This window comes from Bacillus rossius, chromosome 6, assembly GCF_032445375.1.
Source record: "Bacillus rossius redtenbacheri isolate Brsri chromosome 6, Brsri_v3, whole genome shotgun sequence".
Classification (NCBI taxonomy): Eukaryota; Metazoa; Arthropoda; class Insecta; order Phasmatodea; family Bacillidae; genus Bacillus; species Bacillus rossius.
The window spans coordinates 60,721,188-60,746,981 of record NC_086334.1 but is presented as its reverse complement, the minus strand read 5'-3'; the positions used below and the strand labels follow the sequence as shown (position 1 = coordinate 60,746,981).

The window sequence follows — 25,794 nt, the reverse complement described above, 5'->3', positions numbered from 1 at the left end:
ATTCTACATTAATAACTGTTATTATAAATGTAAGTTGAAACAAGATGTGTCACTCGACTTTGGTTGTGGATTAAAAAAATTCCACCAAACAGAGGGAAACTTTAAAGGGCTTTCAATTTCAAACTAAAGCAAATATTCAAAAAATGAAAAATGTGGGTTCTTATATTAGTCTGAAGATATAATGTACCAAATCTCATCCAAATCTGAGATGGTGAGTTGGACAATGTATATCTTGGCTGGATGATCTGGCATGGAATGACCCTAGTTACGACATTGGTAGCAGGGTAACACCAAAAGGAATCCTTTGAAACTCACTGAGTAGGTTGCAAGCTTTAAAGATAGCAATCTGCCCACTATGCAGGTCAAGAGAGCTTATTACATATAACTTAAAAACTTATCTTACTTAGATTTTCTATCTGCAGCAATGGATAAGCAGCAAGGAGTGTGAAGCAGTTAACTGTGAATACTCAATGACCATCCGTTAATTGTGATTGAAGAGGTCGTTTACTCTCTTCAATTATCCCTTCTGAACGGAGCCGTTCGATTTCAAACATTGCAAATTGCACATCTTTTTTGGTATGCTTTCTATATATATATATATATATATATATATATATATATATATATATATATATATATATATATATATATATATATATATATATATATATATATATATATATTCTGCTATGGTCTTAATATTAGATTCATTAGAGAGGCTTTAACCCACCAAATGGAATTTCAGTGAATAAATTAGTATTGTGTTGGTCAATGCAATGTAAATATTTATAGTTCCTTCACATAGTACTGCAGCGATTGGTCATAATTGTTTTGAACAAAGGAATCTTATAGTATATATTTTGATCTTTAAAACTCATAGTATATATTTTGATATTTAAAACAATCCTAACACAATTAGGGTTTTTAAACATGTGTGACTGTTAATACTGTGGTATATGTCATTTGGGCTCCAGCGAAAAAGACACATTGCAGTCAGTCATAAAGAAAGACCACCACGCAAGAACAAAATTTGAGAATTTAAGTTTTGTGCTGCTATAAACTCAGAGCCAGTTGAATATTAAACAAGCACGGTACTTACAAATAAATCTTCAAACTACTATTCACCTGAAAATCTAGGTCCAGAAATGCAGCCAACTGTTATTTAAACATTAGACCCAAGCATTGAAGCCAATTGGTAAAACTAAAACATATCCTGGAATGTTGTGACCATCATGTTAATGTGGTTCTACAGGCTGTCCCATAAGCCAGGGTACATAGGGAAAATACAAAATTTACAAAATGTGTTGGAAATGTTGACCATTCTGTTCAATGCAAAGGCGCAGTCTTTTCACCCAGTCGTGGATAACACGGCGAATGGTATCTGGCGTGATCTGTGAACAGGCTGCAATTATCCGCTCGCGCAGATGTGCACAGGATCAATCTTCTCTGCGTAAACCAAGGATTTCAGGTGGCCCCACAGAAAAAAGTCTAAAGGCGTAAGGTCTGGGCTTCGTGCTGGCCATTCCACTGCTCCCCGACGTCCCAGCCAATTTTCAGGAAATTGCTCATCAAGCCAGTGCCTAACTGCCAAGCTGTAATGGGCAGGAGCCCCGTCCTGTTGGAACCATGTCGGAAATTCCCCCTCTTCGTTCAGGACACTTGGTAATGCTTCATCACGAAGCATGTCCAGGTATGCGACACCTGTCAAGGTCGTCTGGAAGAAGAAAGGGCAAATGATCCGATCCTTCCATAGCCCGCACCATACCATGATGCGTTCAGTGCCCTGTTCTTTTGCTGGGTCCATCCAATGAGGGTTTTTGTCAGACCAGTAACGCGTGTTTTGCCGATTAACTTCACCAGAGACGTAAAAATTTGCCTCGTCACTGAACAGAATTGTGCTTGGGAAGATGAGATCCACAGCACATTTATCCACGGCCACTCACAGAATTCAATTCGACGATCTGGATCATCTTCGCTTAACTTCTGTAGAAGTTGAAGTTTGTACGGGTGCCATTTATGCGCTTGTAAAATTCTGTGGATGCTGCTTTTGGAAACATTTGTTTCGGTGGCCATTCACCGCAGAGATTTATTGGGACTTCTTACGAAGTTGCCAAGAATTGCTATTGATGTTGTTTCGTCAGTCGATCATCGTGGGGCAGCACTGCGAGGTTTATCTTGCATGGAACCTGTTTCCTTAAATTTTGTCACTAATTTCTGCACGCACGAGAATTTGATCGGTGGTCGTTCGGGGTTCAGTCTGTTAAATTCTGCAGCTACGTCCCTAAAACTTCTTCCCCCGCACAAGAAGATTATCTGAATACGTTCCTCTTTGCTCAAACCCATCTTCTATTGGTCAGTCTGAAACAAACAAACAAATATCATGTTTCTCCTATGTACCCTGACTTATGGGACAACCTGTAGTTTACTGAAGCTTATTCAGCGTAAAATCAGTTCTGGAAAATAGCCATTCCCAGAGCTCAAAGGAGAGATAAATCCAGGGCTGAAGCCAGGCGTCTGGTGTATTGCACAGGGTTAGGGAATTACAGGTAGTTAATAGCAGACATCAAGAGACAGTTATAGCAAATGTTACTAACTTGAGGAGTGAGCAGCCCATTTTCATTTTACCTACCATTTGTGTAATGAGATAACCAGTGCATTAATGATTCCCTTGTAGCATTCTTGTTTTGAACCCTATTTGATATAACTTCCTTAATTCATATTCATATTCCCTGAACTATATCATCGCCACACACAGAGAATGTATTACAGTTATGCACTTAGCTCTGTGGCACAAACAATTAATCTGTGCTGTTTTGCTAGCACCGGGCTTCAAGCGACATCAATTGTCATCTGCTCTTCCTCCATTGCACATGTGATTGGAGCAAGAATAGTGAAGCTCAGATTCTTTATATTATGTGTTTTAAGCGAATGTTGGTAGTTAATCCAAATCAAATTTAAGAATCTGTGAACAGAATACTTCATCCTGCTTTTCCAGCCACTATTGTGCTGTTTCATCTCAAGATCTAGAGTACGAGTTATTCATGCATTGATATTTGTAGATACATTCAGCTTTATAAGCTGTATAATATAATATTTTCTTGTAAAAATGGAACAAACATTAAGTCAACAACCCCGTCCCCCTTATTTTTAGTTAAGAAGCTGCTGTAGTTGCTATTGATATAATTTTGATTTGAGGACTAAGCTTTTATCTGTATGAACTGCAATGCAATAATTATCTTTGGTACAGTGTGAAATTAATACTTGACCTTTCTTCCTGTAAATATTCTGAGATCCATAACTCTGAAAATATTGATTTTACCTTTCTATTCTTTATGGCAAAACCTCTATCTCTAAATAACATCCAAGCCCGTACTTTCAGAATGCAGTTCTGAGAAAGCGTGTGGCTCTAGATGGCAGAACACATTAACATGTCACAAATATATTCGGAATTAAATACCAGTGGCTTGTATCAACCTGTGTGATCTATTATATGTTTTAGCCTTAAACCTTCCTTTGCAGACCTGCATGTAGCACAGTTTTACAGTTACATTTCTAAGAAAATGAAATATGTAAATGATTTCACAGCCATAATAAACATAAATCAGTTTCACACAATGCCTTAATTTTTTTTTATATTTTGTTTATTTTAAAATTGTTTTCTCTTTTTCCAGTCTTTCTAGCAGTCCAAGAAGAGAGAAGTGACACCATCAAAACTGACTGTGTGACAAATTTGGATACATCAAAAAGTTCCTCTATTTGCCCAGGATCTAATGCATATGTACAATTAAGAAGTTACTTGGATTCAAAAATGTCCAACCAGTACAGTAATCAAACAAGAATAATTTATGAAGATTGTTATCCAAATGAAGAAAGTAATAACATTCAAAACCATTGCCCAACTAAAAATATAAGTTCCTTTAATTTTACATGTTCTGCTAAAAGGGGTTTGACTAATCAAGCTGTTTTAAAGCATTTTGAGTGTTACATATGTAAAGCTCGTTTTCATAATATTGTCACCTTGAAACAACATATTATTACCCATAGGACTGAAGAAGGGACATTTAATTTTGAACCTGAAAAGTTTTCTAGTATTCTAAGAGAACACACATACGTTCATGACACTGGGAAACCATTTTCCTGTTCAGTATGTGGTGTAAAATTGTCTCACAAAGGTTCCTTGGTTGAACACATGCGCATACACACGGGTGAAAAACCATTTTCATGTTCTGCATGCAGTGCAAAATTTTCCAAAAAACGTACTTTGATTAATCACGTACGCATACACACGGGTGAGAAACCATTTTCGTGTTCAATATGCAGTGAAAAATTTACTCGGAAAAATTCCTTGAATGCACACATACGCAGACACACGGGTGAGAAACCATTTTCATGTTCAGTATGCAGTGAAACATTTTCTAAGAAATATTCCTTGGTTGAACACATACGCATACATACAGGTGAGAAACCATTTTCCTGTTCAATATGTGGTGAAGAATTTTCTCACAAACGTCACTTTAGTTCACATTTGGGTAAACACACAAATGATAAATCATTTTTCTGTTCAGTATGCAATGTAAATTATTCTTCGAAACATTCTTTGGATAGACACATATTAACACACACAGGAGAAAAACCATTTTCATGTTCAGTATGCAGTGCAAAATTTTCTCAGAAAGGTTCCTTGGTTGATCATACACGCATACATACGGGTGAGAAACCATTTTCATGTTCAGTTTGCCGTGAAAAATTTTCTAAGAAATATTCCTTGTTTGAACACATGCGCATACACACGGGTGAGAAACCATTTTCATGTTCAGTATGCAGTGCAAAATTTTCTCATAAAAGTTATATAAATTCACATATGCGTACACACACGGGTGAGAAACCATTTTCATGTTCAGAATGTGGTGCAAAATTTTCTTTTAAAACTTCTTTAATTTCTCATATACGTGTACACACAGGAGAGAGACCATTTTCATGTTCAGTATGCAGTGCAAAATTTTCTCAGAAAAGTAGCTTGGTTAATCACACTTTCAAACATACAGGTGAGAGACCATTTTCATGTTCACTATGTAATGCAAAGTATTCTTATAAAAGTTCTTTAATTATTCATATGCATACACACAGGGTAATTGGGAAGGTGGCAAGGGGGGCTGGAATACCATAGGTCCGGATATTAAGGTGTCCTGGGAAACAGAGAGACCTGATCACGTTTGAAGACTTACAACGCGTCAGTTTAACCTGATATTATGAATAAATTTACATGTCTGTAAAACTTAAATAATGGTATATGCACAATTCACATTTACAGTCATGACCACAGTAGCTTTATGCAAGCAAAATCCCCTGGTTAAAAGTTATGAATAAAAGAAAATAAATAAATAAAATTACTTATAAAACCTTATTTAATAAAGTTCATTTGGCAAAATATGGCAAAATGACATTAAAATACTAATAACTAAGTTATTGGCCGTAGGGGAACCTACACCGCAAACACAAATATATAAGAGCAGACTTGAAATTCGTTGCTACTTACTATTTTATTTTATTTAAAAATCCATTCACATAAAATGTAGTGTGCTAAAATTTTCAGGAAATAATCAATAAAAAAAAACATAAATCAGGTGCTCATTAGCTGAAACAAAATCATATATAATTAAAGGCTAACACAGATCAGAAGAATTTTTAGAATATTGGTTTTGTGATATCTAGGAAATAATGCAAATGAAAATTTAAAAAAAAATGTGGTGCCAATAAATTAGTTAGGATTCCTCGTTGTTCTCAAGATTTGAAGTCGTCATTGTGTAGATTTGTTTGGACTCCAACATGAAATGTCAAATTGGCTACCAGATTTGACAGATAAGATATCTCCAAAAATCATTAAAGACATCATTGAAGTTTATAACTTTAAGATTGAGGTTCAAGTTTGACATTGATTACATAATATCTATGACACTGATCAATAAAAATTTCATTCAAAAAACACATTAAAAAAGTCTTGAAAAAAATAAAAGTGATTCTAATTTTTTTGGAAACAGGTTTTGAAGTGTTTACTCCTGTTTTCTCAGGGAATGTACCTGCTGTTATTCAGAGGAACTGCCAAATAATATGGGGATTCAAACAATGGCAAATTTTAGGATTTATTGAACTTGAGACCCTTGTTATTGTGACAGTGTCTGTCAGTTCAAATGTTGGTTGCCAAAATCTGTGATGCTGCACTTTGTTGGCCAAAAATCTGTGTGTAAGATTGGTGAATTTATGTATTACACTATGGAGTAGTATTAGAATTATGTTTGTCTTTAACCATGTATATTATATGGATGAAAATTAAAAATTCTTATGATGTCTTTTGTATTTGGTTGCAAAACATACTTGATTACCAATGTGTAATCAAGTTGAGTACAGTAAACTCCCTATTATCCGCGGGCGGATGATCCGCGATGCGGATTATCTGCGCATGCTACGAAAAAATACAGCAAATATGTAAATCTGTATTTTATTACAAGTGAAAAAATTTGAACTCTACTGATGAGTGTATTGTGTGCAGTATACAGTGAAACACCGCAGGCCTTCTCGGAACTCACACAGTAGGCTGGCATGCGTAATTATTCAGTAAAATACAAAAATTTTAGCATTATTAAAAAAAAAATACTGTTAATTGTAACGTTTACTGTACATACATTTTTAGATTTTTAAGTTGAAATTAATGATTCCTTTTTTGTTTCCCATTTTCAGCTCTTTGCGGATTATCTGCAATTTTCACTATCTGCGGTGGCCCTGCCACTTAATTTCGCGGATAATCGGGAGTGTACTGCATGTTTAAAATACAGTAGAGTCCTGCTAATCCGAAAATCCGCCTAATCCGAACAGGTCTAGGACAAAAAAAAATTTTATAACATTTAAGAACTAAGTTTTTTTCAAGTAATGTACATTTATTAATATGTAGTCTGCATAAGAAACTTATAATTTATCTATTTCATTAACTGAAAAGAAAAAAAATATGATTACGTACATAGTACTTCAATACGTATGTACGTATTGAATATTTTTGAATTTACTTACATACTATATGTAGAATTCATGTTCTGTACAGGATTGACACAAAACAAAACGTAAAAAAAGCAAACCATTATCTAAGAGGCAAAGTCAGTAATCTTCCTTTGACGCAATGCACTAAATCGGCTTGAAGATGCAATGTTTCGCCAACGCCGCACAAACATAACATCTGTTGGGGTTACATTGGCATGTTGCTCGACGTAGTGCAAAGTCTGATCAAGGGAACTGGCTGCGGAAGTGTGAGAAACAACATCAGTTAGCGCATTCCCTTCCTCCTCACTGTCGTCTGCATCGAGATCAAATGACATTCCCTGCACAGCTGGTACGATATCTTCATCTGTGGTCACAGTCGTCAATGGCCGTTCACTTTTCAACGCACTCTTCTGCATTTTCGCAACCTGGTACAATTTTTTTCCTTAGCTGAAGAAGTTCAAACTTTTCTTTTGCCGGGGAAGACCGTTTGGACAAACTCTAAATCAGGCCAGATTTGTGTTGATTTGTGTAAAGATTACTATTGTTTTGACGTCGTCCCAAGTGCTCCTCCGGCTCGCTGAGGCCATTATTGCCCTTTTTGCTTCAGGCTTGCGTGTGCGCCGGCGCCCGTGCGCAAAAGTGTAACAAATGGCCTTGGCCGAGAGGGGAACGCCCTGCAGAGACACCACCATAACAGTAATGTGCCTTTCATAAGGTTTTATTTATGTAATTATGTGAGAGTGTAAATATCTGTTTGTGTTGTGTACCTGTAGATGTGTTTCCAAGGCGACTGAGTTGCGTCTCCCTGCCTGTGACCATGTGGGCTCCACGCACACGAAGGGAAGAGGGGGGATTCATGTGCGCGCGGCAAGGGGGGAGGCCGCTTAGACGTCGCGGAGCGTGGGTCGAGTCAGTCGCCTGAGTGGGATGAGAGAGTGCGGTCGCGAAGTTGTGAGTGAGAATCGAACGGACACTCAGTCTTGTCACGTCACCGTCATTCGCGTTGTCAGTCACGTCACCGTCGTCCGCATCGGCAGTTACGTCACAGTCTTTCGTGTCATCGTCATTCGCGTCACTGTCAGTCACGTCACCGTCGTTCGCGTCGGCAGTTACATCACAGTCTTTCATGGCATCGTCATTCGCATCACTGCCAGTCACGTCACCGTCATTCACACCACTGTCAGTCGCGTCACTGTCGTGTCACCGCCAGGTCACCGGTAGTGTCGTGTCGAGCTCAAAGTGTGTGGAGCCGGGCCTCGCCCTGATGGACTGTCACAGATGGGACCCGTGACAGCCCATGTACAGTGTGTGACGTGTGCAGTAAACACAACTTAACGTCATAAACTCTTTTATTTCACCCGAGTTAGGGTAGTTCCGTTGCCACGTGGCACGTACCCTCTCTAACGGAGCAGCTGGGCAGCAACTCCGAACCACGGGAACAGCCCTAACGTCGACAAAATGGCGCCCAACTAGTGTGGCTGACCATGAGCTATTACATAGAAACGGACATGAAAAGTGCGGATTTTCAAAACTTTCGGGAGCTGCAAGGATGCTGCAGGGAGTCGAGCGGGGACAAGAGCGGCGCGGGAGCGGAAGCCGACGTGACAAAATGGTGTGAGATGGCGCCATCAAGCGATAAGAGCGCGTCACACAGGTATCGGGTTTCATTCGGCCGCGCGAGTGAGTTCGCTCTTCCCCCTTTTCCCCTTCAAGGAATCGCGCCGGATGAGCGCAGGCGAATTGCACCCTTCGGGTCGAGCGGGAGCCGAGTCCAGCCGAGCGACGACGAGAACATCCGAGTCGGACCATTCAAGATCACCGCGCCGCCGGGTCAAATTCCGCGGGGCGAAGAGCGTGCGGAAACGGGACCTCCGACTGTGGAGGGGGGGAGGCGGGCCCTGCCGGTCTGTTCCCTGCCACCTGACGTCCCGGTCAGCCGCGCAGGACGCGGAATGCCAGGTGTGTCATAAGCCATATGGAGAGGGCAGCTTGCGAGGGGAGGGCACTACACTATGGTGCTCGTGTACCCCTAAGGAAAAGACTGTAAAAAAGGAAATATATAACCATGACACAGAGCGGGCCGTGATAAGGGAGCGCGTGACGTGCGCGATGGTAGGCTGTCCCGAGCGACCAGGCGACACGGCGCGGTGCTATGTGTGCGGCACTGTCAGACACCGGATTTGCACGACTGCACGCGAATTCGCCTCGTCGGAGGGGGGGCATTTGACGTCGACCCAAGTGTCTCCCGGGCTCCTCCAGGCCATTATGCCTCGTCAGCGCCCTCTCTTGCATTACCAGTGCAGTGTAGTGTTTACGATCAGGGACGCACCCGCGTGCGCCCTGGAACCTCCATAAACCAATACGTGTTTTGTTAATAATTTCTTCAATCTTATAATTATTGTGTCAGTGTATTTCCTGTTGTAAATATTTACGAGCGTCTACGTTTTGGTTAATACTTTGTAATGTTGTCATAGTTCTTAACTTGTGTTTACGTCTTTTGTAAAGTAATTTAAAATGTTTCGTAATTCATTAATAATTTGCATTTAAATATTTTTGTATATATTTTTAAGTGCCTATGTTAACATGTGGAACCGTAACCTGGCCATCCGCGCGAGTCGCGTTTCTCCCACGCCGGCCCGCTTCCCCTTCCCCTCCTCCGCAGCCCGCGCGTAGCGGTGCGCGCGGGAGGGCGGCGGAGGTGTCAGTTGCTATCTGGCTGCCTCACGGGGCAGACCTGCTTCGCTCCGCTCCGCGAGAAGTAGCACGTTACTGAGTCCGGGTCGCAGCGTGGATGAAAAGTCCGTCACCCGGCGTGGTCGTCCAGGATGTGACAGGCTTTCCAGTGATAAATCTCGTCAACAAGATCGCGTCTTCATTATTTTGTAATTCGCTCCGCTCGAAACGCGCGTTTTGCACTGCTGAAATCTCGCAACCAGCAAGTTCGTCACGGGACTGACTCCGTAGTAATATCCATCATGTATAAGTTGCTACCAGTGTATTTCCGGGAGTCCGGGTTGCGGCGAGGGAGAACGTTCGTCCTGCAACGTGTCAGCCAGGCTGCGATAGGGCTTCGACGGAATAAAGTAGTTCGTGAAAACGGACAGCAACGTCTTCTCCTTTCGATCCTCTTCTTATCCTCTAACCTCTACAAGTTTCCCTCCTGGCCCCACGTTTCCCGGTCCCGGCCACGTTGGCCTGAACTTCACCATCTCTCCGACTGGAGCTACGCGGGCAAATCAGGGTGAACTTCAGGACCCTTTGCAACAGGGACTTAGGGACCGCAGGGCGAGGGACGTCAAATCATGTAGTTTATGTATAACAGCGATAATAAAATCAAATATGTTTAAACCCAATGATAATTTTTATTTAAGTACCACTTACCTTGAAGTAGAGGTGGGTTGCAGAGTATCAATATGCTACTTAGTAACTGATACACGCCTGTAACACGTACTGCAAACGAGTACACTATTCAAGTATCAAGTACTTTAGTATCAGTTTAGAATTCACCTGGAAGAACACCATGGCCTCTCCCTACCCGAACACACCCGAATATTCACCTTCGGCCAACCTCGGGTTTATTTATATATATTTATATTTCTCTGTTTATTTTAATTTAGCTATACTAACCTAACTAACCGTCCATAGTGTTCTAAAGTGTTTTAATGTAGCTAACCTAACCGACCACTTCTAATATTTGAATTAATTTTCCTGCGCAAAAATTAAACAAATCCCGAGGTAGTACGCTCAGTGCGCAGTGCGTGCTTCTTGCAAAGATTGAAGACTCCGATTACGAAAGGCGTGGAAAGAGAACACCGATACCGTTTTACGACTACGAAGAATGTAGAATGAGAAAACTGATACCTTTTACGAAGAACGTGGAAAGAGAAAACTGATAATTTTTTACGCTGGTGATGATGGCATGATGGCACGGAGGATGTTAAACCTGTAACGAGAATGCTGATATCTTGTAGCTACATGAGACAGCTACTGCTGTAGCTGATACGGAAGTATCAGCTACGTGTAACCGGTACGTTACTGTATTAGTAACTGGTTGAAACAGATACCGAAAATTGCTGTAACAACCCATAACAACACACCTTTACCTTGAAGTCACTGCTAAGCATTCCACATGTAATATAATTTTTCTGAAATTTGAGATTGATGGAGAAATAGCACTAAACATATATTGAAATATCTCTGAAATCATCTTATAGTAATCAAAAAACTTGACTCTATCATCCTGGAGTTTGTTGTGTAAATGGTGAAACTCACCCAGTGACCTAATATTTTCGTGTTTTTACCCCCATATCCTCTCATAGTATTTACAGTTCAATAATAATCCACATTTATTTATATAGTAATATATTTTTAATTAGCCAGTAGCACAAGGATATATAATTAACTGGTAACTGATGGCCGAACTTCGGCTCCAGTGGTTGCTCGTTCGTCTCCTCTGCTGGTCGTCCGTTTATTCAGCCGAACACAGCCGGATGTATGTTTTTTTTGGACCCTTGATAGGTCCAGTGGATGACCAGCCTAAAACTTACTAAACCATGCTTTAGACCTTGTTTTTTTGACAAGGAATTCTATCAAAATAGTCTATATTTTTTATAATTAATTAAACAGTACATACGACTCAAATGAAGGGCATGGGGAGAAAAAATGGTAACCCTCAATGTTTCACACCTGAGTTATCAAGATGTAAAGTTTTGAAAAAATGTGACACATAAATTAAGTCAATATCATGATTGTTATTAATTTATAATTTATGAATATAATATTGTACTGAAAATGACATAAATTCTTATACATAATAATATAAACCAAATTAGTTTTTACCCCTATTCACTACTGACCACCTCACAGAGGAAGACGCCGCCGATGAAGAAGACCACAACCCAGTGGGCGGGGCCGGCGGATAACCTAGGGGACCAGCAACTCTACAGATCAGCGCTGCGGGACAAATAATCACGGTACTCCACCACCTCTACCATGACCACCCCGCCGATTCATCATACCGAAGCCGTCTGAACAGGCCAGACCCGAGCCAAAAGGGCCTGGCCACACCACCACTTCAACACCATCTTCACCATCACCTGTAACTAACATTTTCACCACCCACCAATCACCAGCCCCCAAGAACTCTTTTGTTGGGAGGGGCCCAGTGCCATGTTAAATAATGTATTGTAAATATCTTTCTTATTTGTTCAAATTATCTCCTCCATGTGATTTATGTTTGTATCTCTCTCATATTAATAAATGAGTGCATGTTTTGGCGGGGCGGACCCCCTGGGGGGGTCCCCCATTAAAAAAAACTATTTTATTGAGTTAATGTACAATGAATATGTGGTGACGCCAACCGCCGGTGCTCCCTCTGGTCCGCAAAGGTCGTTATGCCACAACAACACTTGCCCCTAAGTGCATCGAACACGCCCGAGCGTGATGTCCGCCGAGTGTGTGAAAGTGCACCGCGACGAACACCAAAGCGACGTCAGCGCCCGGCCGGGTGTGGCAATGCGCCTAACTAATTATATATAAATATTTGTCAAATTTAAACAACTAAATTAATAACAATTTAAAAGAGGATTCATGTAAGGGAAATTATGTCTAATTGTTTTATAAGCATATATTTTGTAACTTGTCTTTAAGTGCAAAACTGGCCGGGTCGGTTTTCCCGCGTTTCACGTGGTTAGTTACCGTTAGCTCAGTTACCGTCTGGAGCTCGAAGGGGTCGGGCGCTCCGCGAACGTCGGGTCATCAACTTTAGCATCTCTTCAACATTTCAGCAATAGTGTAAGTTTTGTAAATATTTTAATCAGCTCGGCGCCGACCCCAACCCAGTCGCACGATATTTCGTGCGACACTTAATTTATTAAATTCTTCCCATCGGGGAACTTTATTTTCATACGTAATTCCATGTCCAGTTTAAGGACCGCGTAGTAGTGGTACGCAATTTTCGGCTGATTAGCCAATTAATCGTTATCGTCGTAGATCCTCCGTAATAAGTGTTGAGAATAACACTGACTAACTTTCGTCTTTTAACTTTCTCCATTTTTATAGTGCAAAGTGTAACGTGTATTTTAAGTGACTAACTTTCATTTGCAAGGGACTTTTACATGTTCGTCTCCAGCTGGCGTGCCCACGCAATTTCAGAGACGTTAATATTTCGTAGCAGGCTAGACTGCAAAATATCCTGAACATAGGATCTTTTCTACGTATTTACATGCCAGTCTAAGTTGTGGCAACACCAGTTTCGTGTTTATCTGCCAAACCTTTCATAGGGACGAGAAGCCACTGTTTCAGTTTGTCGATATAACTTTGCAATCCATCTTGGTCGCGCGAACCATCACGTATAGAGATACGCGTGTCATAGCGGTCCGACAACGGACGCGGCCAGTATCGGTACGAATGAGTGTATCGATACTGAATAAAGTGCAGTGTCCTGTAACTCGTTTACCATTCATTTACAAGGCGTCCTGGGTGGTCTGAACAGCCCAGGTAATTTCCGAACCGAGACGCGCTCCTGCCTGCAGCCACGAGGCCGAACCCCCGTTAAAACCCCTGAGATATTTTACAACGTTAATATTTAATTAAAAAGCAAAAACAGGCAGCGGGAGTTGCGTCATTTGGCGCGCAACTAGTGTGGCTTTCGAAAAACGAACTTTTGAACGTTTTTCAAACTTTATAAAGTACATCAAAATTAATTCAGCACGAGTGAGTTTAAGGCCGGCAAGTGGCATTCAGTTTTTGTGACATTTTATCATTTCGGGACTATTCAATAAGGAACATTTGTATTTTAAAAATTTTAATTTTATTTTCATTACTCCGACACGACATTCTCACGCCAAGGCGGCAGCGGAAGCCGGCTTGAAAGGACACGGGATACGGCGCCGCGAGCTAGCGACGGGAGACGGCGCGGCGAGATAGTAACGGGAGACAAGAAGATCGGTTTCTCCGCGACGCGATAACGCCGGCACCGCGGGATACGGCCGGGATCGGTTACACGGCGTCTCACCGCGATCGGTTACGACTCGGAACCGTGGGAACGGCGCGCCGCAACCGTGGGACAGCTGCTCGGCGCAGAGTGACGTCACCGAGAGACAGAGGCACAGCCGTGCACAGCCACACACGCACCACCGGGCTTCCGCGGGACAGGAGGCGTGCGAGCAAGGGACACTGACTCGGTGATGAGGGGAGGCGGTCCTCCCTACCTGCTCGCGCCCTATCATCGACGTCCTGATCCGTCGTCCGGAGAGTCTGCCGCGAACGCGTGACAGGTCACACGTCAACATGAACGGGGACGACCCATGGGAGATGTGCTTACGGGCGGTAAAGCACACCGCGGAGACAGACGCCGCGGGACGTCCCGGGGACGAGAGTGACCAGCCCGCAAAACAGGAGCCGCAGAAACCGAACGTACGAGGGGGCGAGTGCGGGGCCGCGCAGTCGCACGTAGCGGTCATGGCCGACCCAGCCCGCGCAGGTGCCGGAATTAGGCTCCCCGAGTTCACCGGGCAGGAAAACTAAGACCCACGAACATTCGGCCGTCACTGCCGCGACCTTTTGGCCCGTCACGGCGTTCCACTCAACGAGTGGACGGAGCGAGTGAGTGACCAGCTTAGAGGAGCCGCCCGTGACTGGTGGGACATGGTCAGGGAAGGCGAAATGGCATTGGACGACTTCACCTCTCGGCTGGAAAACCGGTTCGACGACGCGCGGGCACGAGCGCAGTGCCAGCGCTCCCTCTGGTGTACCCCGCAAGGTGACGATGAGGACGTCAAGTCATTCATACGAGCCAAAGTTCGACTTCATCGCCGTCTTACCACTGGAAACCTGATCGAAGCTCTTGGACTGGTGGTCGAATTGATGAGGTAGGAGCTACGCCCACATCTGACGGGCGCCACCGGACGTGACGTGGAGGACTTCGTGCAACTGGCCAAGGAAATTGAGCTGGATGTGCAGCCGCTACCGCAGCCGCTCACCACAAGAGCTCGGCAACAGGGGACGGCGCGACAACAGCACATAGCACCAGAAGACAGGCGGGTGGTGGTGCCTTATAGAGGTCCGGCACTTTGGAGCGCTACACTGGTGGGCGAGGTGCGGGGACGCACTCCCCTGACAGCAACAGCATGCCTGCCTGAACGTGTGATTCCACAGAACCGGCACGTAGGACACCGAGCACCACCGCCACCTGTCACGTCAGGCGGCCGTGCCACGCACCACGTGTCACCGCCCCGCCCCGGGTCGCCGCCGCGCCTTGCTGAATCGTCAGCGTACTCGGCGACTTCGGCACCACCTGCGGGGCGCGACCACGCACCACCGCCACCTGTCACGTCAGGCAGTGGTGCCACGCACCACGTGTCGCCGCCCCGCCCCGGGTCGCCGCCGCGCCACGCTGACTCGTCAGTGCACTCAGCGACTCCGGCACCACCTGCGGGGCGCGACCACGCACCACCGCCACCTGTCACGTCAGGCGGTGGTGCCACGCACCACGTGTCGCCGCCCCACCCCGGGTCGCCGCCGCACCACGCTGACTCGTCAGCGCACTCGGCGACTTCGGCACCACCTGCGGGGCGCGACCACGCACCACCGCCACCTGTCACGTCAGGCGTTGGTGCCACGCACCACGTGTCGCCGCCCCGCCCCGGGTCGCCGCCGCGCCACGCTGACTCGTCAGCGCTCTCGGCGACTCCGGCACCACCTGCGGGGCGCGACCACGCACCACCGCCACCTGTCACGTCAGGCGGTGGTGCCACGCACCACGTGTCGCCGCCCCGCCCTGGGTCGCCGCCGCGCCACGCTGACTCGTCAGCGCACTCGGCGACTCCGGCACCACCTGCGGGGCGCGACCACGCACCACCGCCACCTGTCACGTCAGGAGGTGGTGCCACACACCACGTGTCGCCATCCCGCCCCGGGTCGCCGCCGCACCACGCTGACTCGTCGGCGCACCCAGCAGCGCGGACGGCAACATTAAACCGGCTGGGACGAGCAGGTAACAACGCGAGGGGCCTGATCCGTGTGCCGGTCCTGGTCAACGGGCGACCTGTCGACGCCCTGGTGGACACTGCGGCGAGCCACTCCTACATCGCCGCCCACCTGGTACCTGAGGCAGAGCAGAGCCGGGGGAATAGGCTACTCGTGGGACCCGCGCGCTCATGTCTGGGCGCGCTCAGGTAATGATCACCATAAGAGATATAAGCAGTCAGACCACTGCCCTGGTGCTACGGGAGTTGAGGGACGACCTCATCCTGGGGCTCCCGTGGCTCGTCCAGGAGGACGCGTCCATCTACGTAAGGGCCGGTAAGGTGCACGTGGGACGTGCGAGTCGCAGGACGGTGTACAGCATCGGCGGGGACAGGCCACTCGTGACCGCGCCAGCCACCACCGTGGGGGAGTTGCGCAATTAGGTACCTGCGGAACACGTGGACAGGTTCAACAATGTCCTAGCACAGCACCCCCAGGTGTTCGCGGCCGCGGACATGTTACGCCGCACCACGGTGACGCAGCACACGATTCCTACACGTCCTCATGAACCTAAATTTGTAAAACCTTTCAGTTTCGGACCCAAAGAACGTGAGGCCATTCAGGTACAAATAGCAGAAATGCTACGTGACGGGGTAATTGAGCCGAGCGAGTCGCCCTACAACTGTCTAGTGGTGATGGCGAAAAAGAAGGATGGCTCGCTCAGGTTTTGTGTTAACTTCAAACCCATCAATTCCATCACCATACCAGCAACCCAACCTCTCATTAACATAACGGATGCTCTGGCAGGGCTGGGGGACGCCCACGTTTTCACCTCACTAGACCTCAAGTCGGGATATTGGCAAGTCCCAGTATGCCCGGAGGACAGACCCAAAACAGCATTCACCGCTCCCGATGGCCGCATATTTCAGTTCTGCGCCATGCCGTTCGGGCTGATGGACGCCCCCGCGACCTTCCAGACCATGATGGTCCGCATCCTGGATGGGTTCGTGGGCAAGTTTGCCGCGGCCTACCTGGACGTCGTGATTGTCTGGTCGCGGACGTGGGAGGAGCATGCGCAGCACCTTGCCATGGTCCTCGAACGGCTGGCCAGACATGGGCTGACCTGCGCGCCCCACAAATGTCACATCGGCACTACGGAACTAGAGTACCTGGGCCACATTGTGAGCGCGGACGGATGCCGACCCCTGCCAGCGCAACACGACCTAATTGAGTCCAAGACCGCACCACGTACCTGCAAACAATTGCAGCAACTCATAGGCCTACTCAATTGGCTGAGGGGCTTCATCCCCCACTTCGCCACTGTCACGGCGCCGATGACAGCCCTTCTCTCCCCCAAGAACAGGTTCAGGTGGACAGACGAGGCGGACTGCGCGCTGGCTGACGTGAAGCGCTTGTTCCGGGAGTGCCAAACCCTCGCCCGCCTCCGCCCTGAGGAGCACGTGTTCCTGCAAACGGACGCTAGTCAGGAGGGGATGGGGGCGGTGCTGTACCAAGTAGGTCCGGAGGGGGAACGGCGCGTAGTGGAATACGCGAGCGCCTAGTTCAGCCCAGCGGCGCGCCGCTATCACGTCAATGAGCAGGAGTGCCTCGCGATCGTGTGGGCAGTAGGGCGCTACCGACACTACCTGGAGGGTAGGCCATTTACCCTGCGTACTTATAGCCAGTGTCTCAAGTGGCTCGACTCGGCACAGGGCCGGAAGTCGAAGTTCACGCGGTGGGCCCTGACACTCCAAAACTTTGACTTCCACGTCGAACACGTTCCAGGGCGCGAAAACCAATTGGCGGACGAGCTATCACGACATCCCGATCCTAACACCAAGTATCACGACGAGGGCAGCTGGGAGGAGCTGCTACCGCCTGTAGGACACCCCGTGCACACCCCGGGGACAGGCGAACCCGCAGTTCTGTACGCCACCGCTTCCAACACAGATCCAGACACGTCTCTCCCAGACACGCTCACGGCCCTACATCGTGTCGTGCTGGAGGCACAGCACGACGACGAGTCAACAAGGGGGTGGGTGGCCAGGTGCGGGGAACAGGTGCAGCCGTACCACAGATGTGTGGACGGGACGCTGCTGACACGGGTACCAGGGAACATGGAGGCCTGGAGAACGTACATACCCGCAGCGGCCCGTTCAGCTGTCATCAACTTCTACCACGATCACGACCTGGCCGGCCACCCGGGCGCGGAGCAAACGTGAGGGGCGCTAAGCCGGGAATTCCACTGGTCCGGTGTTGCCGGGGACGTCCGCGACTACGTGCGGAGGTGCCAGCTGTGTCAACAGCGCAAGTCGCGGCGAGCCGACGGGGTAGAGCAGCAGCAGCCCCCCAGACCAACTGAACCCTTTCACACACTAGCCTTAGACATCATGGGACCATACCCCCGCACGTCACGCGGGAAAAGATTTTTAGTCGTCATTACCGATCTTTTCACCCGCTGGGTAGAAGCCTTCCCAGTCTCCAACGTCAGGTCGGGCACCATCTTGTCCCTCCTAGAAACGGAGGTTTACCCACGATTTGGCTTCCCGAAGGTACTTCTGACAGACAATGGGTGCCAGTTCACCGGGGGGCGCTGGCGAGCCGGATGCCACCGGTGGAGGATTTTTCACCATACCACTCCTACATACCACCCTCAGGCGAATCCCACCGAGCGGAGGAACCAGGAGATAAAGGTTCAGCTCCGCCTCCGCCTCGGGGAGGACCATTAAAAGTGGGACATACACCTGCCAAAATTGCTGTATTGTCTGCGCCGACGTACCAATGTGGTCACGGGCCACTCTCCAGCCGAACTACTCCTGGGGCAGAACCTGGCCCTCCCTGGAGAGTGTCGGGTGGCCGCGGCGGCTACCGAGGATCTATGGGGGGAGGAGATCGCAGCCATGAGGGAGCAGGCATGCGTAAAACAGACACAGTTCCTGGCTCAAAAGACACCGCAGTCCACCCGCCCTCCGGCTCAGCTTGAACCCGGTCAGTGGGTGTACGTGCGGCAACACCATATGTCTTCCGGAAAGAATAACTTCTGCGCGGGGCTGGCCCCCAAGTGGTCAGAACCCCGCCAAATTCTGTGGCGAACTGGGCCGTCAACATACACCGTGCGCACCCCCAGCGGGCGACCGGCGAAAGTGCACCGAGACGACCTGCGTCTCGCAGTAAACGACCCGGCCCCAACAGGGGTGGGACCCCCGAATGATAGGCCACCAGACACACCTCCGAGCCCGATTCCGGGCTCGCCCGAATCAGACGTGGCTAGCCCACACAGACACCACGACGGCCACGCAACCTCCACTGCACCTACACAAGTGTCAGATGCGGGAAGTTCCGCACCAGGGACTCCAGCCGAGTCCACAAACATCATGGACTCTCCGGTCCCCAACTGCCCTCCACCCAACCTCCTTCCTCTTGCGGGAAGTTCCGCACCAAGGACTCCAGCCGGGTCCACAAGCATCATGGACTCTCCGGTCCCCAACTGCCCTCCACCCAACCTCCTTCCTCTTGCGGGAAGTTCCACACCAAGGACTCCAGCCGAGTCCACAAACATCATGGACTCTCCGGTCCCCAACTGCCCCCCTCCCAACCTCCTTCCTCTTGCAGCAGACAATACCAACCTAGACCCGACCTCTCTGGAGGAGGAGGAGACGACTCCCCTTGTCTGGCAACCGGACGATGGGGACACGAACGATGTGGAGGACGAAGTCGACGAGCCCTGGTGGCCGCTGGACGTCAGCTTGAGCAAGTCCGCGTTTACCATGTCCATTGAGGAGCCTACGTCAGAGGGGTAGGGAGAGATAGTGCAGAGGCGGTATCTGCAGAGGCGGCGGCGGTTAATGACCCGCACGTGCTGCTCACAACCGCAACCGACAGTTGGAGGCTCGACAAGCTCTGGGAAAGGGCGCACAGCTGTTAACAGGATCAGGGATGAGGGGGAGAGCCAGTCACTTTTAGATATTAATGTTAGTGAAAACGCCGTCCCTTCCAGGCGGGCACGACGCCCTCCGGTCCATCTGCAGGATTACGTCACCAGAAACATCCAGAAACAGGGAAATGCAAGTGTCCAGGGGGTGACTAGCGCCCACCAGGGAGGGCGACAGGAACAGGCAACACCAATGTTACTTCCTATCAGAGTCTCACACCGTGTTTCACAGGTACCAACACACTTAGGGGACTACTTCCTGGGTCAGATCATGGCGGCGGAATCCCGAGGGAGGACAGGGCCGTCTCCGACCCTGGCAAGGGAAGTCCCACACCCATTTTTCGGCCAGTTAATAGGCTCGCAATCTTATACAAACAAAAGTCCCCAAGGCTCACGATTCACACCCCCCAGACGGGTCATGCCAGAACCACCATTTATTCAATTATAAATTAATTCACTAGGTATGCCACGCCCAGGTTCCCACCTTGCCAGCGCCCGGCCGGGTGTGGCAATGCGCCTAACTAATTATATATAATTATTTGTCAAATTAAAAAAACTAAATTAATAACAATTTAAAAGAGAATTCATGTAAGGGAAATTATGTATAATTGTTTTATAAGCATATATTTTGTAACTTGTCTTTAAGTCCAAAACTGGCCGGGTCGGTTTTCCCGCGTTTCACATGGTTAGGCGCGAGGCCGCAGGGCGGTCTCGCGCTCAGTTACCGTCTGGAGCTCGAAGGGATCGGGCGCTCCGCGAACGTCGGGTCATCAACTTTAGCATCTCTTCAACATTTCAGCAATAGTGTAAGTTTTGTAAATCTTTTAATCAGCTCGGCGCCGACCCCATCCCAGTCGCACGATATTTCGTGCGTCTCTTAATTTATTAAATTCTTCCCATCGGGGAACTTTATTTTCATACGTAATTCCATGTCAAGTTTAAGGACCGTGTAGTAGTGGTACGCAATTTTCGGCTGATTAGCCAATTAATCGTTATCGTCGTAGATCCTCCGTAATAAGTGTTGAGAATAACACTGACTAACTTTCGTCTTTTAACTTTCTCCATTTTTATAGTGCAAAGTGTAACGTGTATTTTAAGTGACTAACTTTCATTTGCAAGGAACTTTTACGTGTTCGTCTCCAGCTGGCGTGCCCACGCAATTTCAGAGACGTTAATATTTCGTAGCAGGCTAGACTGCAAACTATCCTGAACATAGGATCTTTTCTACGTATTTACATGCCAGTCTAAGTTGTGGCAACACCAGTTTCGTGTTTATCTGCCAAACCTTTCATAGGGACGAGAAGCCACTGTTTCAGTTTGTCGATATAACTTTGCAATCCATCTTGGTCGCGCGAACCATCACGTATAGAGATACGCGTGTCATAGCGGTCCGACAACGGACGCGGCCAGTATCGGTACGAATGAGTGTATCGATACTGAATAAAGTGCAGTGTCCTGTAACTCGTTTACCATTCATTTACAAGGCGTCCTGGGTGGTCTGAACAGCCCAGGTAATTTCCGAACCGAGACGCGCTCCTGCCTGCAGCCACGAGGCCGAACCCCCGTTAAAACCCCTGAGATATTTTACAACGTTAATATTTAATTAAAAAGCAAAAACAGGCAGCGGGAGTGGCGTCAGTGGGTTACCATTGTTTTCATATTATGTAGTTAAAACATTCTTGAGTGTTACTATACAACATACGTACTGTTTAAACTTCACTGAAGATACTTATATCCAGGAAATTAATAGCCGTACAATACAATTATATTAAAAAATATATGGCTTGAAATTTATTAAAAAATTGAAATTTAAAGTTTCGTTATTTTGTGAACTATAATGAACAATGGTTAGGTATGTCGTGTCTCTCATGCATTGAATCAGTACATTAAGCATGTCATACTTAAAATGCAATTATGCTTCAAAGAAAGAAATTATATTTACACCAGTCACATTTCATCTTCAGATACGTCCAAATAGTCATCCTTGACTGTGTGCATATTCTTTGAATACACAGCTTTGTAGAAATCGTGGTGCACTGGGGGTATCCACTTAAGCGCAGACATGAGATCCTTCTTCTTCAGCGGGTCTATTGGAAGAGGCCTCGAGTACTTCTTTACTATGGTAATGCTGTGTAAGGGAGTAGGGCGACCCCTCTTGTTCAATTTGACCCTATCCCAGTCTTCGCCAGTAAATGTCCGTGATATTTTCAAGATTTCAGGTTCCTCTGCTGTTAGGGTGAAGTGCACAACTTCTCGGAGAAGCACTTTGTATCCTTCCTCTGTCACATTCCTCTGACAAAACAATTTTTTGATGTCACCAAACTGCAGGAAATCATCTGAATGCATTTCATGAACACAAAATGGTTTCTTTCGACCACACTTTTTTAAGATCTCTACCCAGTCTTGAGGCGTGTACACATACTGCACATGTCGACGTACTTACTTTTCCACGACACTGAAATCACGATCACTTGGCAACATTGAGTGTCCTGAGAGAGGAAAGTAATGTTCAACGGTACAAAAACGGCCTTGAGCAATTACATACATACATCCATACATACATTCCAGTTTTTGTTCTGGCCAGAGCAGTTATCCGATATAGCAATTAATGTATCGCCCCGAATATTGTGTTCCTCTAGATACTTATTGTTCAAACAGCTGCAGATTTCATCAGACCCCCTAGAAGCTACAGTTCCATCCCAAACAAAGAAATGGCCAGGAGACGAATCACAAGGATGAATACTAAAGTTATAGGTCCACAGCTTTCTTTTGTAAAACATGTGTCCTGATGAAAGTTTAGGTGTTGGCAATGCTTGCTGTAGATCAAAGGTGAGTACATGAATGTTCTTGTCTGATGAAGCCTTTGCAGTCAGCAATTTAATATTTTGTTGGCCTGCTTGTGCTTTCCTTAGATGCAGTTCTTTTGCTATCCGTATGTTCTTCAGCTTGTCTGCATCCTTGTTTATTTTAGCAGCATTACATTCTACTTCATATGAGTCGCATGTTAGGCATGTATCCGATTTCAGTAATTTAAATGAAATATTGTACTCTTCAATAAAAATACGGTGGTACTTGTCAAAAGAGACTGGTTTAATCTTAATTTCCGTGCAGTATTCATTCCTGTAATGATCATAGCAGCTCTGAATAGAGTACTCCATAGACACATATAATTTATCCCCATTGTCCTTTCGGCTATAGTGACTTCTGTATTTAGGGATACATTCAATGTGATTTTTCACAAGTTGAACATCTTCCTGTGAATAGGCATGAGGCCTGTTCTTGTGCTTTCACGTGCATCTTGTGGAGCAGTAGAAGTCCCTGCTCACATTTTTGCCTGCAAATTTTCTAATCGGCCTCTGTTGTTCTGGAGTCCATGTACATTTAAAAATGCAATCTTACAGATGTTAATGTTCAGACCATTCTTCTTAACACTGTAGGTAATAGTATTATTACGCCTACTGCTTTTGTTACCCGTGTACCTTCTTTTAACATGTTCTACATGCATTGAACTAAACAAATAAGAATTTTGAAGACTAAAGCATCCCATTTCCCAAAATGATTTATGTATGGCAACAATATGTTCCTCCCCAAGATTTTCAAAACACATTTTACGGCACTTGCACGGGTCACCGACAGTTTTTTCATGTGTAATCACACCATTCTTTGATTCATATTGTAGTCCACTATTCCTAGCCAATTTATTCTTCTGTTGTTTATTCATAGTTTTCTTTCTTTTTCTTGACATCTTCTTTATTTCATTTTTCACCGTTTCAGGATTGGCCTGAGTACTATTTTCACACTGTAAAACAACAGGTTTTAATGTAGAGCTTTACAATCACAGACAACACATACAGTAACCTCAACCAATGTGATGCTCCTTGTTGCTGGATTAACATGGTAACCATATAACTCTAAGAAGAAATAAAATGGTAATCCTAAATCTGGACATAAAATAATTTTATGGACATGTTTAAATTATGTTATAGCCTAGAAATATTTTTGAATATATAATTAATGTAAAGTTGGTCATAAGTCATTTCTTAAGAATGATAAACTATATTAAAACTACAGATGAATTGTGCAATTTATTTTAGCAAGAAGAAAATGGTAACCCTTAAAGGAAAGTAATGAACATAAAACCACACTAACCTCACTTCCACTTGAAACATTTAAGCAGATACGCTGTTCCTTTGTAGGTAAACTGTAATCTGGATCATTTTCGTCGTCGTCAAACACTTCACCATCACTATCTTCATTAAAAACTTCCTGTAACATCCTTGAAACATTGGTGCTACTCCTACTGCAACCAGCTGTGGCGTCCATTTTACTTTGTGGCTTACCATTATGTATTGCCCAACAATGTGGCTTACGATAGAATCAATACTGCATTGTGCTGCCATCTGTGGTCATAAGGCTAAATCTCTAGTATCTGGCTGTACAGTATGAGTGTACCATTATGTTCCTGCATATAGCTCAAAAATGTCCAATATGTGGGTTACCATTTTTTCCCCCATGCCCTTCAAATACACAACAAACCCGAATACAATATGCAGAGAAAAAAAACCGTTGTCTATAAAGTGGGTTTATGGACGATAGTTTACGTGACAAAGTCATAACAAAACATTGATGAAATTATTGCATACCTTTATGAATAAAATTGAATAATTTTTATTGAATTATCACTATTTTGTATGGATACAAAGAAGGAGTGAAATGAAATCTACAATTGTTAATTGATAAAACTACTTTTATTTGCACTCATAAATTCAAATATGTTTAATACTTTCACGAAGAGATTATTTTAACTATAACTTTTATACATGTTTGCTATTTAACTTCTTCTAATCTGTGTTATTCTGTTAAGGATAGGACGATGATAGGAAAAGTAGGAAACGAATGGGAGTGTTTCAAGTTTAATGTGCTTCAAAAAAGTCAAATCGATGGTTGTTTCAATCGAGTGGAAGAGAGATAGATGCGGCGCAAGCGTACAATGAGCGTAATGGGACACAGTGTAATGGGACAATGTGCGTAATGGGACACATTTACTTGCGTGCAGCTGGCGTTCATCGATTTATAAACGTTACGTCAAAAATTATAATACACACATAAGGCCCGAGCTCCCCAATAACCCTAGAATTAAATTTATATTTCTTTATTCTTTAACTAAAGGTTTCATATGTCGGCCAAAAAGTGCAAAAAACCTATTCCAAAATGAAACTTAAAAAATAAACAGCTGCACTGATTTCGCTGAAACTTTGTGGGTGAACGTTTCATGAAATATTTTTTATTAAGCAAAAGATAGCAAGCGCATTGAAAAACTCATTCCCAAAGAATTTTTTTTTCAGTGACGAGGTTTAAACCAAATTAAAAAAAATAATCTACTCTTGTACTGCGAAGCCTTTTAATAATTGCAAGTAGAATACCTATGTATTACATTCAGTGTAGTAATTCTAGTTTTCTTAGTAATTTTACAATTTATTACTTTTCACTATGACTATTTTATTTTAATATATGTCTTCCAGTGTAGTTTCACTATCATAAAGTTCCATTTGGCATACCAATATATTTGGCATGTATCCTAATGTATACTAAAGTAACTTAATGGGTTTATATGAGTACACATGGGTTTGCCATCTTTGTGTATAATTTTCGTTCTTTGACTTACATTTTCTTTTTGACAAAATTACTCATATTTGAATTACTCCTATCAAGTGCTGTAGACGACCTCCGTAGTGTAGTCGGATGCACACAGGCTTACGCTGCGAGGGGTCTTGGGTTCGAGTCCCGGGAAAGGCATGGATGTGACATTTACATGCTGATATTTGATTACCTACGAATTGAAATTTATGTTTGCACTGAAACAAATT

General features: G+C 45.4%; 1 protein-coding gene across 2 annotated transcripts in view; it reads left to right on the top strand.

The window, feature by feature from the left end:
* LOC134533251 (gastrula zinc finger protein XlCGF57.1-like) overlaps positions 1–6,347 on the top strand; it is a 37,226-nt gene extending 30,879 nt beyond the window's left edge. For both annotated transcript variants that reach the window (XM_063370679.1, XM_063370680.1), the window contains exon 5: positions 3,672–6,347. In XM_063370679.1, the coding sequence (XP_063226749.1) occupies positions 3,672–5,167 (1,496 nt within the window). In that variant the 3' untranslated portion in view covers positions 5,168–6,347. The remainder of the gene's footprint in view (positions 1–3,671) is intronic.
* The last annotated feature ends 19,447 nt before the right edge of the window (positions 6,348–25,794 follow it).